Source organism: Monodelphis domestica, chromosome 1 (assembly GCF_027887165.1).
Source record: "Monodelphis domestica isolate mMonDom1 chromosome 1, mMonDom1.pri, whole genome shotgun sequence".
NCBI classification, from domain to species: Eukaryota; Metazoa; Chordata; class Mammalia; order Didelphimorphia; family Didelphidae; genus Monodelphis; species Monodelphis domestica.
Window position 1 is genome coordinate 284,279,954 of NC_077227.1, and position 15,265 is coordinate 284,295,218.

At 37.9% G+C, this 15,265-nt stretch overlaps 1 protein-coding gene across 9 annotated transcripts in view; it reads left to right on the top strand.

Moving 5' to 3' along the window:
* SAMD4A (sterile alpha motif domain containing 4A) overlaps positions 1-15,265 on the top strand; it is a 315,178-nt gene that overhangs the window by 161,304 nt on the left and 138,609 nt on the right. The window contains exon 1 of one of the 9 annotated variants that reach the window (XM_007473143.3): positions 2,979-3,294. The exons of the other annotated variants lie outside the window; for them this stretch is intronic. Within the exon in view, the coding sequence (XP_007473205.1) occupies positions 3,117-3,294 (178 nt within the window). The 5' untranslated portion in view covers positions 2,979-3,116. Of the gene's footprint in view, positions 1-2,978; positions 3,295-15,265 lie in introns of those variants that run through there. 9 annotated transcript variants of the gene reach the window in all.

Consider the following 15,265-nt stretch of genomic DNA (forward strand, 5'->3'; position numbering starts at 1 on the left):
GTTATTTGCATTTAAATAGCACTCTATGAGAAGCAAAGTGAATCAGTAGTCAGTCGATAAACATTTATTAAGCATCTACTATGTGCCAGGGACTGTACTAAATCCTGGGCATACAAAGGAAGGTAAAAGAAAGTCCTTTCTCTGCATGAACTCATAGTCCTGTGGGAGCTACAGCTTAGTGGTAGATACAGGATTTTCTGCACTTACAGTGAAAGAAGGAAGGTGAAAGTAAGAGTCAGGAGTGCTTGAAAATAGACAAAGAATACTAGTTTACATTTCTATAATATTTTAGGATTAATAAAGCACTTTCCTCACCATGGCCCTATGTGGTAAGTCATGTAAAATATGATTATCTTTATTTTGTCAGTGAAGAGTTTAAGGCTGATGGTGCAAAATTGCCCGATATCCAGGTCTTCTGATTTCAGACAATGTTCTTTCTCTCCTTTCGTACTGTTCTTCATTGATGCCCAGTGGTGTCAAACTCAAATAAACCTGAGTGGGTTGCATATTGACTTAGAAAAACACATATTAACATTATCCATGTTCTACTGTATTTTATTTTGTGAAATATTTCCCAATTACATTTTAGCCATATATTGGACACCTCTGCTTTAGACTATAGAACTCACTGCAGCCACAGCTAAGAAGGGACAATGGGGGATAAAACTCATGAATATATTGTGTGTGTCTTGAAAAGAACTTCTGGTCTTAGTTGCAGAAAACCTCCTTGTAACTAAATTCTAGTGGGCTGAGGAGCCCAGAACCTTCAATGGGACCTGCTCATCAAGTTTCCATGTGCGTGCTTGCCTCTCCTATGCAAAATGGGTGACATTCATTGGTTCTCATTCAAACACCAGCCCTTGTTGAGATTTTGCTGAGTTCAAATAAATATAGATGGCTTTTCTTGGGAACTTTGTGGGTATGTAAGCCATACATGGGCATATACATGTTGATGTGAATATATATGAATATCGAATATGGGGATGGCAATACAGTTAACTTCATCCTGTCATTAGATTTTTATTTTATTAGTCTGAATAGTCTAGCCAAAGAACAGTCCCTTTTGGAGTATTATAGAGTGAACTTAATTGTGGGTGATTTCATTCTGCCCCTTTTATGTTCAAGCCAGGGGCTTGCATCATGCAACAGTAAATTTGGACAGATTTTATTTGCATGTGAATCATAGCTTTTCCAGATGAATGTCACTTACTTGGAATTTTTGTCTGACTTTGTTTTTGTTTTCGTCTCTTGGGGTTTTTCCATTGGGTTCTTTGACTAACCAGAAAAAAAAAAAGATTTTTTTTTGAGGAAAAGTTCAATCTGACTAGAGCAGGGTTTGAATTGGCAACTAAAAAAGGAGAATGTTATAAATGTAAAAAAAAAAAAAGAAAACAGATGCTTTATTTTGCTTTGAGGGAGGGACTGAGGCCAAGTCAAATTGAGAGCTCTAATTTAGGAATGGTGTTATTACAGGTCATTGGGAGTCAGTTACTAGCTAAATTGGGAGGTCATAGTCACATGAAGAAGCAGCAAAGACAGATCACATGGTGTCAATCCAGGATAGCTTGTAGAATGAAACCTTATTTTATTTACTACCATTTAAATGCAATTGATTTTACATTAAAAAAACATAATCAACTTATTGGATGTTTATTATTTCTCACCCCTGCCAATTAGGGCTTCTTGCTGCTAACTTCTGCACATACACTGGTTGTTCTGATATGTGTAACTCCAGGGGCTTTATTTGGGTGCAAGGGGGGGGGGTCTGTTCTATGATAAGTAGTTTAAACCTTGTGTCAAATGCTGTATGTCAATACCTTATATATCCTCCATTTAGAGGGATTTCCTCATCACAAGGACTTAACCACAATAGGCAGCATACCTTGTTCAGATACCTTAAAAACAAAATAAACTAATAGTGAATTCTATTTATTAGATTATCTTCCCATTTCCTCACAGCATTTACTTTTTTAAAAAAGTCTGTCTGCAGAATAGCAATAACAGAATAATATTTCTTGCCACACCACAAGATGCTTTGAACAAAATGTTCCTACTAAAAACACTGCAAACTCCTTGGATTCATGTCCATCCTGCAAACTGACCATGAAGGGCAGTGGCAAGTGGCTGCTTTTTTCTTTAGGAAACAGAGTCAAGTTTCGGTTTGTATGAAATCCCAGGTAGTAGTGCCCTACTACCTTTTTTTTTTCCACTTCTCTTCCATCTCTCTTTCTCTGTGTCTCCATATACAATTTTTCCATCCCCTCTCCTTTTCTGTCCCTTTCTCTGTATGTCACTTGGCTTTCCATGCTCTTTTTCTCTGTCTCTCTGTGTCTCCCCCTCCACCCCTATCTTCGTAAATAAAGGATTATAGAGAAAAAGAAGAAAAAAATGAAATTCAGTTAATTCAATTGAGTCTAACCAAGTTAGTGCTCATGACCAGCCTGCAAGAGAGGGGTCAAATTCTATAAGGGTCACAATTAGTAGGTCTGTGACATAGATAGTTCATGTGGTGTTGCCTAAGGCATGAGAACAAGCAATGCTTGTTATCAAGGTTAGGAATAGAAGGCTTATGGAAACTTTCTAAAAAAAGTCAGCATGGTCCACTGGACTCTTCAGGACTAGTTAGTTATCTGCCAAGAGACTTGGGTTTAATTCCTGGCTCCACTACTAAATTTCTGGGTGATCTTGGGCAAGTCATTCAGTTTCTCTAGGTCTCTCAGTTTTCTTTATCTGGTAGATAGATGGTGTTGATGATTTTGCCTTATGAAACCTACTACAGAAAGCTACAAATGTCTCAGAAGGTGATTCCCACTGATTAGAGGAGCAAAGGTGCCATATAAACCCAAATCATTTTTGTCCAGTGCATAGACCTATATCTTTGTAACACTGTTGGTCATTGCTCTCCTTTGAGTCACCCACCATCCTCTGACATCACAATCGCTCTCTCATCCACTCAACAATGGGGAGCTATTGCTCAGAGGACACCAAGGGAGGGAAGAAAAAGAGGAGGGCAAGGTGGAGAGGGAGGAGATGGAGTAATCCCTTATGTTATAATTCCATCAACCCACCGATTTTTCATTTACCATCTGGTTCAACTGTAATGTGTTCAGCTCCATATGACCTGTGCAGCTTCTGTACCCTCCCTCAAAGAATCAGCAAAATATTATGGTCCCGGAATCCGAGATAATTTCAATACTGTTGCTGAATGTCTCACAGCACTGCGTCTTCAGACCTCTGAATTGATGCTGGATGCTACTTCTTCACCAAATTGCCATCAGGAACAACCAATTATAGGTAATGTTCTGGCGGCTTAGTTCAGGGATTTTCTGGCTATCCATAACAAGAACAGAGCTGGAAGTGATCTTAGAAATCATTCTGGCCCACCTGCTTAATTTTACACATGAAGAATCTGGTCCTCAAAAAATTATATGACTTCCTTAAGATATTCTCAGGTGATTTTCCTGTGTGATTGGAAGTTTTTAGAACATGGTGTTCCTAGGGATTTTGTTTTAGTTTTGATTTTTGGTATGTTATGGGATGGATTTGTATGTGTCTTTTATTTTGCTGAAAGATCATATAAAGCTGAAATGCAAGCTAGATTACAAAATTTGTTTTGTGATTCTTAATCTGCTTCTAAAGTGTAAAACAGGCAAGACAATTCCTTCCAGATTTGCCAAAAAGATGAGATACTTCTAATAGGCAGCCATAAACATTTATTAAGTGCCTACTATGTGCCAGGTATTGTGCTAAGTGCTAAGAGATGGATACAAAGAAAGGTAATGGGGGAGACAACATGCAAACAACTGTGTATAAACAAGATATATACAGGACAGATTGGGAGAACATTATACCCATAGAGGATAGTCAGTTAAATTCCCAGAGAAAGGAGAAAGTGTCTCTGGGGTGTGGGGTGTAGGGGTGGCAAGGTCTCAGAAGACTGGAAAGAGATGTGTGTGTTTGTGTTGTATGTTGGGGGGGTCAAGCAATATATAGATGAACTCCAAACATAGATGATTTTATAATTGATCTTGGAGGTCATAGGAAACCACTGGAGTTTGTTGAATAAGAGGTCAGTCCTATGCTTTAGGAAAATCTCTCTGACAGTTGATTGGGGGATGGATTGGAGTGGAGGGAGACTCTTGGTAAATGACAGACACTTGCAGGCTATTTATTGTGTCCAGGCAAGAGATGATGAGGGATCTGCACCAGGGTGGTGGCAGTATTAGAGAAGAGAAGGGAGCATATATAAGAGATGTTAAAGGCAAAATTAAGGTCTTGGCAACAGATTGGAGGATATATAGCCAAGGGGTGAGAGTGAGGAGTCAGGTTGCAAGTTTGAGTAACTAAGAAGATGGTGATGATAACCCTCTATAATAAAAAGAAAGTTAGGAAGAAAGGGAGGATTGTGGGGAAAAGATAATTAAATCAGTTTTGGGCATGCTGATTTTTAAAAATATATATTTATTTATTTATTTAAAATATTTTTTCCATGGTTACATGTTCTTTCCCTCCCCCCTCCCGGAGTCAACAAGCAGTTGCACTGGGTTTGTTTTTGTTTTTTTATTATTGTTCAAAACCTATTTTCATATTAATATTTGTGCTAGAGTGATCATTTAGAGTCTACATCCCCAATCATATCCCCATCAAACCATGCAATCAAGCAAATGTTTTTCTTCTGTGTTTCTGCTCCCACAGTTCTTTTCTCTGGATGTGAACAATGCTCTTTCTCATAAGTCTCTCAGAATTGTCCTGAATCATTGCATTGCTAGTAGAGAAGTCCATTACATTTGATTGTACCATAATATATCAGTCTCTGTGTACAACATTCTCCTGGTTCTGCTCCTTTCACTCTGCATCGATTCCTAGAAGTCATTCCAGTTCATATGGAATTCCTCCAGTTCATTATTCCTTTCAGCACACCAGTATTCCTTCATTAACAGATACCACAATTTGTTCAGCCATTCCCCAATCTATGAATACCCCCTTGTTTTCCAATTTTTTTCCACCACAAAGATCACAGCTATAAATATTTTTGTACAGATCTTTTTCCTTATCTCTTTGGGGTACAAACCCAGCAGTTCTATGGCTGGATCAAAGGACAGACAGTCTTTTATCGCCCTTTGGACATAGTTCCAAATTGTCTTCCAGAATGGTTGGATCAATTCACAACTCCACCAGCCATGCATTAGTTGGACATGCTGATTTTAAGAAACTCATTATGGGAGATCCAACTTGAGATGTGTAATACCGAGTTGGAGATGCAAGATGGGAGGTCAGCAGAGAGAGAGAGAGAGAGAGAGAGAGAGAGAGAGAGAGAGAGAGAGAGAGAGAGAGAGAGAGATTGATTTAGGGCCAAATAAGCAGCATAGGTATGATCATGGAATTTATGGCAGCTGATGAGATCACTAAATGAAATTATACAAATCAAGAAGAGAAGAGAGCCAGGACAATGACTTGTGAAATAACCTGGATGAAGACTGAGCAAAGGATACTGAGCAGAAGCAGTCAGGTAGGTAGGAAGAGAGCCAGGTTAGAATGTAGTGTCATGAAAACCTAGAGAGAAAGGAGTGTCAAAAGCAGTAATCCACAGTGTCAAAAGCTGCAGAGAAGTCAAGAAGAAGGACAAAGGAAAAAAGGCCATTAGATGTGGCAATTAGTCTATTAGTGATAACTTTAAAAGAGAGCAGCTTTGGTTGAACTGAGGTCAGAAGGCAGAGAGCAAGGAAATGGAAGGATCTATTAGTCTATAGCATTATCAGGAAACAGAAGCTTCAGAGAAACAAGCCTTTACTAGTGAATCTGTGTTGTTCTATTGGCAGCAGCCTCTGGAGCCAAAGGTAGAAGTAATAGAAAAATGTTTTAGTCTCATAGAATCATAGAATCTCAGTTTTTGGAAGGGCCTCAAAGGTTATTCAAGTAACATGCCACCTAAGTGTTCATTAAATCTTTTTATTTCAATACAACCAGGGGGAGGGAAAAGTCAATCTACTTAGAAAACTTATATCACCATTTGATACTTCCATTTTAAAAGAAACATTTTCCTCCTATCAAGTCCTATTTCTAATGCTTCTCTCTGGAGCTAAGCCAAAAAAAAAAAAGGTCTAATAACCCCTCTCTTAATAATCCTTCAAATTCTTGAATATAGCTCTTCTACCTCTTCTGAGTCTTCTCTTTTCCAGGCTTAAATCAGTTCCTTCAACTATTCACCATATGACAGACTACTGTCCATTTACCATCTTATTGGCCCTACCTTCCTCTGGATTCTCACTAGTCTATCAAAAAAAGTTCCCAAGATGGTGCTCTGACTGAATTAAGTCTGGGCTGCACAACCAGTCTTTCATGCTTTTTGATTGTGTGATTATGGCCAAGTCACTTAAGCTCCCTTGACCTTAAGTCTTCTCATCTGTAGAGCAGGGGATAATAATGCTGCATTCTTTGTTCCATAAGGTTGTTGTGAAGAAAGTAGTTTATTTTTATTATACCACTCTGCTTTTATAAGTGTGGGTTAGAGAGGTTCCCTTAGCAGTTCAGCTGATATAATCACAGAATGGAGTCATTCAAGAAGAGGTTTTAATGTGTAAATGAGGTGCATCTATTACCTGTGAGCCCTTTATGAGGTATACATTTCTTTAATTGGATTAAGAAGGGAAAGGCACTATTGGCTGAGCTGGCAAACTAGCCTTGTCTCTTGAGGCTTTAAATAGCTGGATAAATTTCAGTAATTCACTTTTTGGAAGCAACTGATTATATTTGAGTGCCTTTGTGGAGGAAGATCCCTGCGGCCAGGAAGATGGGTCCTTTTTACTTCCCTTAAGCACATCATCAGATTTATTGGAATTGTGGGAGAAAATACATCCAGTCTGGATCAGAGATAAACAGCTGTGGAGAGAGAGAGACTTGGGGTGGTCTGGAGAGACCCAAGGGAATAGGGAGGACTTGCCTTGTGTCAAAAAGGAATGGCAAAGCAGCTCGGGACTCCAGAAAGAGTAGGCTCTGGAAGCCCTAAGGGGAGCTGCAGAGAGAAAGGACTTCAGATCATGTGGTACTAGAAGAGTTGTGAGTGATATCTTTTGCCACACATGTTTTATTCTATGTTCATGAAATTTATTTGAAGTTTCAGCCCACATTTTTCATGGATGTGATATTTGTGAGAGAGTGTCCCCCTAGTTTTATTTGGGAAATATTTCATAGCAAATGTTCTAAGTAAATGCCTTTCATAAAGCTATTTTAAGTCCTCTGACAGGTTGTAGTCCTGTCCCAATAGTAATGGTTTTCATCTCTTTATAGATTTAATCTTAGAACTCTGTGGGCAATGCATTTCACTCCATCTTTCTGCACTCCCTCTCTGACTTCATCTCTTTCTCACTCTTACTGACCTGACCTTTTTCCTCTTTTCTAGGCTGATTCTCCCTACCCCCTTTGAAATAGATAGCGAGGCTCTATGCCTAATTCTTGCCTGTGTAGCATCTGATCTCACTCTTAGCTAGTGGTGAATGGGCTTTCATAAACTTTCTGATTTTAAACTCTAAAGGATAGATTTTAAGCCCTGCCAAGGGCTATTTGCCCAACAATGACCAGATTGCTCTGAGCCTAGTTTGAGGTTCCCAAACCTTTCTCATTTTCCCATGTAAATGGATGAAATATTGGAAATATTTTCCCAAGTATGAGATCATTAGAAAATTAATTATAAAACCATATTATAATTATTTTCCCTTTATTAAAATTTCTTATTAAAATTGAAAATTCTTATTAAAACACTTAATTTTGACCAAGCACAATTTATCATGACAAGGGGGAGAAGAAATAACTTTTTGGAACAAAATTTTCTTAATAAATCATAGAGACAAAGCCAGAGATCAGAGCTGTTTTAATATAGTCAAGAGAATAAGCTTCTCAGCAACTGTATGAGGTAAATATTATTATGATTTTCATTTTACAGTTGAGGAAACTGAGGAAGACAGCAGCTAAGTAATTTATCCAATATCACACAATTTAGTAACTATCTTGAGCTCAGATTTGAGCACAAGAGTCTTTTTGAGCCCAGGCCCAGTGCTATCCATTGCTACCTAGATAGTCAAGTCAATAACCATTTATTAAGCACTTACTATGTGATAGGCCCTGGTGCACAGGGCTCCTATGGTCAATGAAAGGGCTTTGGTGCTCATCTTTAGGCTCAATTAATTTGCTTGAGTCTAATAAGAAAGAGAATAGAAAGTCTCAATTGAAAGTGATCATTATTTTCAAATTCTGAACTCATGTTTTAGATAATTTTAGCGTCATCCTGCTATTCAATAGATACTTGAGAAACAGCATTATATAGGAGATAGACTGGAGAATCTAGGGTTAGGATAGTTCTGCCTCTGATACTTGTTAGACTTGTGACTATGAGAAAATCAATTGACCGAATAAGATAAGATTATACATACATATTTCAAACTTTAGAGTGTAATATAATCATCAGTTATTATTCAGTTATTATGATACTACAAAGCAAAGGTTTCTAGCTGCTCAAATAACACCCAAGTCACATTTGGTTGATTGTAGCCCATCTCACTGGAATGGAAAAAAAGGGGGCTCTCTTGGAGACTGCCTATGGTCCTCAATCCATACCTATCCCTCTAACACCCTAATAAAAAACCATTTACCAAGAGCCAGACCTAGTGAAGGGAGGTCCTGGGTTCAAATGTGACCTCAGACACTTCTAAGCTGTATGACCCTGGGCAAGTCACTTCACCCCAATTTCCTAGCCTGTACCAGTCTTCTGCCTTGGAACCAATACACAGTATTGATTTAAGGACAGAAGGTAGGGGTTAAAAAAGTCAACCCTTTATCATCAAGCCCCTCATTTTTACCTCTCTGCTTCCCATTCCCCACCTTTCTATGAAGTTTTGAAGGAAATAAAAGTTATGCTTCCCCACAGAGAGATTGGGGAACCTTTCTTAAAAGCAATAACTGTTGCCCCAGGAAGCCGAGACCAGATGACAAAGGCTCTCAGCTGCAGGTATCAGGACAGAAGGTTCAATCAGTACAAAGTAGACTATGAAAATGGATTACCTGTCCCTTTGCATTTGGTTCAGATTTCTCAGTGTTGTCTAAGTAGCCTCCAAACTGAATCCATTAAGGGAAGATGTGCCTCTGCCTCCCTCTACAGGTCTGGACTTAATGAGGATTGCCAGTTAGTTCCAAGAACTTGACTTGTCTACTTGTCTAGTCCTTCAAATTCTAAACTGAACTGTGGTTGATTCATAAGGATGGATGAGAAAAAACATTAAATCACTTATTCTTACCTCATCACAATAAATTGTGCTGTGTTTAAAAAATATATGTTTCTACAGGAATTCTCAGGTCACAAAGGAAGAAGATATTTATAAATTAATTTTATCGTCAATTTACTTTTGATCTCATTCTTGGAAAGAAGTGTTGCTTCATGGAAAGAATAGTAATTTCAAATTCATGTGCTCATAATCATAGCCCTTACATTCATACATTTGAGTTTTGGAGGAATAGTATCCAAATGTTGGAAGATTAATTCAAGCAGTCAATGCTTATTTTGAATGTGTGAGAACAGGGTGACCTGACATTTTGTTGATGACATGAAAAAGTTATTCTCCTTTGCAGGAGAAAAAAAAATATTTTGTTCAGTGGAATTTTTCTTTCTAGACATTTTAATATTAACTCAGCATTTAGTGTACTTCATAATTCTTTTTTGAAATTGGTATTCCATTTTAATCTTACTGATGTAGAAATGTGGGGAAGTTAAAGTAATAATTTGGAGTTATAAATACACAGGTTGATTCAGGATTAAAACATATTCCCTTTTGATTTCCAGACCTTGCATACCTATTGACATCTTTTTCATTATGAAATGTATCAATAAACAAGATCCACAAAAGTTCAACATGAACAATTTTGGCAGGGAGGCTTCAAAAAGGCTTTTTTTTTTAGGTTTGAAAGCATGTTCACGTGAGCAACCTGTGGAGCTAACATATTTGATATTAGAGCTACATTTCTGTCATTATTTGCTTTTTTCAATTCCTTCCAAAATATTGTCCTGTATTGTTTTAGAAATATGACACATAATTAAAACATAAAACTTCTATTAGTGGTGAATATAATATTGTTGCAATTAAACAAACCAAATTATACTTATTCTTGGGGTTCTTATTTTCAGCTTGTGGTCATTAAAACACATCTTGAAAGGCTTACTCATCATTTTACAAAGGATGCTTTTCCCATTAGCATGGTAAAAAGACAATACACTCACTTTTGTAAAGTAGCAGTGTAAAGTAGGTTCTTTTTAAGTTTGAGGTGGAAGAGAGGCAGATAAGCAGAGAAATTCAGACTAAAAAACAATGGGATCCAAGCATCTTGTTATTCAGATGGCCTCTACATTTTTTCTTAAAGGGCTTAACCAAGGACCTGAATTTTTTCAAGGATTCATTAATGCATTCATTAAGAGGATGATAGGTAGCTAGATGACTCAGTGGATTGAGAGCCAGGTCTAAAGTTGAGGGGTCCTGGGTTCAAATTTGGCCTCAGTCACTTCCTAATCATGTGACCCTGGCAGGTCACTGAATTCCCATTGCCTATCCCTCTTCTTCCTTGGAACCAACCAATACACAATATTGATTCTAAGATGGAAGGGAAGGATTTTTTAAAAAGAGGGTGAACTAACATTCATTTCTTCATCTCTAACTCTGGGTGATAATTTTATGAGATTCTATTAAGAACATAGTCGTTTATAGTCAGAGATATGAGGACAGATCTTATTTTATGTTCTCCCTATCCTGGGTTTTGGGGTACTCTTATTTTTTCTCTCCAACAGATGTTTTTGCAAGTTGTCATATGAGCTGTAATCTAATTCTGGGGCCTCTGAATATTATATGATTGAGAAGTCTCAAATCTTTTTGTGAAGATTGTTTTAATAGATGTCAGTTACAATCAGGAAAGCACTCACTAAGTACATCAAATGTTGGTTTTCAAGCTCATGGGAAAATTTTCCATTTTAAACTGTTTTTATCTTTTTTATTATTATGTTTTTGAGAAAACTTAGCCATCGTAAAAATATTTAAATTGAACGAATCCTTTTAACTTCATTTCAGAAATATAGTTTCTCAATTAAAAAAAATCAACATAAACAGTCAACCCAACAGAGATGTGACTCTACATATCTTTTTGCTCTGCACCTGCTGACAGCAATAATAACCAATAGCTTACATTTGAGTAAAATTTCAGCAAATATATGTCATGCATTCAATTCATTTCCTAGCCTGAGTTAAATGGGCAATTCCTTTGGATGTCAAAGTAATGATTTCTGAAATGAGAAGGAAGAGGTGCCTAATAATAAATACAAATAAGAGTTGTGACAGTGAGAAACAGTAGTCACTGTCTTGAAAGAACCAGGCCTGGACTGGTGATTTCACTAAGACAGAGAACTCTTAGGTGAGAAAACTCCCTGTGCCAATGCAGGTTGGCCAACCTCTGCAGATTATAGCTCAGAGAGTTGCCAAGGGCACATAGAACCAATATGAGTCAGAGGTAGGATTTGAATCCAGGTTTTTATGCCTACATTCTATTCAATGCCTTCCTGACTCTACTCAACTGAAAATGCATGAGAAATTTGGATTGAAGCATTTAATCCTGTTGACTTCAACACGGTCAAAAGCTCAGCTTGGCTTCCCAGTTGTTATAGTAGCAAGTAACTAAACACTTAGATTCTTTTGTTACTAATCTTTGAGGCAATAGTTACATATTAGAAGCCCTACTTTTTCTAACAAGATGATGCTCCTTTTTCTTTGAGGTCTTCCATCTATTGGACCTCACTTTAGTTTAGGAATATGCCAAGCATAAGAGTTATATACAGGGACATAAACTTCATCCAGAAATTTATGGAGTCCACCCAGGAGTCCAGGCACATTTTTTCTTCAACTTCCTATGTTATCTACATCAAAGGTGTAGGTGGCAGTGGATCTGAACCAGAGAGGAGGGTCCAGTATTGGGATTCGGGCTAAGCAGAAGGTTACAGGACAAGGGGTCAAATTGCAGATACTTTAGTCATCCTAGGCAGAGCCAAAATTCCGTGAGGTCTGAGAGTCACCTAACTAAAAAGAGCTGATAAAGAGTGGCTAGCAATGATCTAAGAAAGGAGGCTCTTTGTTCTCTGACCTTTTTTTATGCTGCTTAATATAGGCGTGACCCACACCCACTAATATTGAGCCCAGTCAAAAGGAGAGATGAGGCTCACAGATGAACTTTGTTCCCCTGGTTGATGCTAGATTACATCACAGCAGTTCTCTATTAGCACATCCACCAGAAACAGCAATGGGGGGGGGGGGGGTTCCTCTAAGAGCACTCAATAACAAGCAATGATCAAATATCAAACCCTGACTCTACATATTCCCTTCCATCTCAGTGGTCATTGATAAGGAATCCATTGATAAGGAATTCCACTTATGAGCTGGAATGTCTAAAAGGTTACCTGGAAGTGAGGGAACCCTGTCCAGATCTAGGGTGGCCTGGGTCTTTCCCTTTGTTTTGTATAGGTGCCCAGGAATTTGAATGCGACGCTTTAAACAATAACTATCGATTAGTCTTACCATCTATGAGAAGTTAGTAAAGAACAGTGGAATAAACTGATATTTTACTTTGGTTCCCATAGCACTGATCCCTATCCCTTTTTCAATGAACTCTGGGGAAATAAGTGTGGCAGCAGTGATGGAGATTATAAAAAAGCAGGACTCGCTTTTTCTATTTTCTGTTATCTTCTCAAACCTCTTAGTACTCTCCAGATACACATAATACAGCCTGTGCTCAGAAGATTTCAATGGATTACCTGGGCAGCTAAGTGAGGCAAGGGGGTAGAATGCTGTACCTCAGGTCAGGAAATTGTTGCTTAATGGTGTTCAATGCTTTGTGACCCTGTGGACCACGGCTTTCCAGTGCTGTCCATGGAATTTTCTTGGTAGAGATACTGGAGTGATGTATCATTTCCTTTTCCAGGAGATTAAAGTAAATAGAGATTAAGTGGCTTGCCCAGGGTCATAAAACTTTTCTAAGTGTTCTGAGGTTGGATTTGAACCCAATTCTTCTTGACTCCAGGTACCCAGAATGCTGGGCTTAGAGTCAGGAAGACCTGAGTTCAAATCCATCCTCAGATGTTTATTAGTTTTTTTAACCTTGGACACTTATAGCTTCTGTTTGCCTCAGTTTCTTCATCTATAAAATAGGTATTATTTTACCTACTTTCCAGTGTTATGAGGATAAAATGAGATAAGATTTGTAGAGTGCTTAGCATAGTGCCTGCCACATAGTAGATGCTAAGCACAGTAGCTATAATAATAATTAACATTATTATTGACTGTTTCCAGTTTTATTTGCCCATGTCCCAAAATGAACATTATTGCCTAAATTTGACCCACAAGTCCTCTACAGCAGAATTGTCAAACATGCAACCAACCCATGGACCATATGTAACTTGTAACACACCTGAGTGTGACCTGAACCAGATTAAAATATGATTGGAAAATATTTAACAAAACAAATAGAAGTTTCAATAAAACATAGATAATATTACATTTTAACACTAAGTCAATATGTAGCCCATAGGGATCCTCAGGTACATTTTGGTAGCTCTGTTTCTACTTGAGTTCAACCCCACACTGTTCTATAGGGATCTCATATTTTCCCTTTCTTATCCAGAGGCCAAACTCATGGCCAAGACCAGTGGCCAGCTTGAAAGTTTTGGGGAATGATTCAATGTACTTTTAGAGCAGCATTGGTGTACCTTTTAGAGATTGTGTGCCCAAACTACATCTTCAAGCTGCCTTGAGCCTCTCCTGCTTTATCCCAGACAACAGAGGGAGGAAGGACTGACATTGGACTGCTGGGCAGAGGGGTAGGTCATGTGAAAAGTGTCCTCAGGCACTGTGAAGAGGGAACGGAGCAGCCCACTCTGGCATGCCAGGGTGCACGTGCCATTGTCTTTGCCAACATGACTTTAGAGGTTCTTTTTTGTTTGTTTTTGTGTAACTGCTTTGCTATCACTTTATGCCCTTGCCCAGTCTATAAGATTCTTGGCCATGTTGTTTCCAAGGGGGTGTAGCTATGAAGAATTGTGCTTGTTTAGAAAATTTCACAATACATTTTTTTCTAGGAAGTTGTTTTTCTTTGAATTCTAAATAAATTTTCTTTAGCATGTTTGACCACTTTGAAACTATGTTATCTCTACCTTCTAGCAATTTTGGCTCCTTTATTTAACCAATACCTTTCAGCTGTGTGCATTTAATTCTAAGGCATTTCTTGCATGAACAAATTGTCTAAATTCAGTTGTGAGAAACCTTTTATGGTAAATGTTATTAAACTTGAAAAGCAAGGGTATAATAAAATAGCAATTTAAGTGTAATTTACTAACAACTGGAGCCCTTAAACACTTACTTACTATTGTGTAGAAATAATGTCACACTTTGTTTTTAAATACACTCTCTTGTCACTCCAAGAATCCTTGGGGCAGTTTTTTAAATCCTCATAGTCTTTAATTATAGTTCTTCTTACTGCTTTCATGTTGCTGTCTGTTTTATAAATTGCAAATCATTAGCTTTTATTTTGGTGAAACCCCCAGCAGACACAGCTGGGTTCTGTACTCACTGAATTTGACAGTGTTAAGAGACTGAGAGTTGTGTCATTTTAGTGCTGCTAACAGAGGTGGGTTAGCAGTCTCCTGCACTTCTATTCTGAGGCTTACTTTTTGTTCCCAAAATCATGACCTGGGTGAGTGCTGTTGAAAAGTGCTTCACAGAAATGGGTTCTATGAGTCCTTTTTTCATGCATAGAATCTAGAGTGAGTCAATATGGGAGGGTGAGAAGATCATTTGGGCTTTAGAACCAGAGGACCTGGGTTTGAATCACAGTGTTTTCCTCCTTACTAATTATATGGCAATTCACTTTATCTCCTTAAACTTGTAAAGTATTAAATAATTAGACTCTATAGTATAGTGTCTAAGGTCTTTTCTAATGCCAGGCATGTAGCCCAAGGTTTCTGATGTCTCTGTTAGATAAATGGGTCTGACTGATTGAACCATTTCCTTTTTATTCTCTCTGTCTGTCTCTGTCTCTCTCTTTCCCTTTCTCTTCTTTTTCTCTCTTCATTCTCTCCCTTTCTCTCCTCTCCCATCCCACCTATCATATATTTATATATATGTACTCTGTGACATATATTATCTCCATATACCTCCATACATCATTTATATGCACATACACATATGCAAAT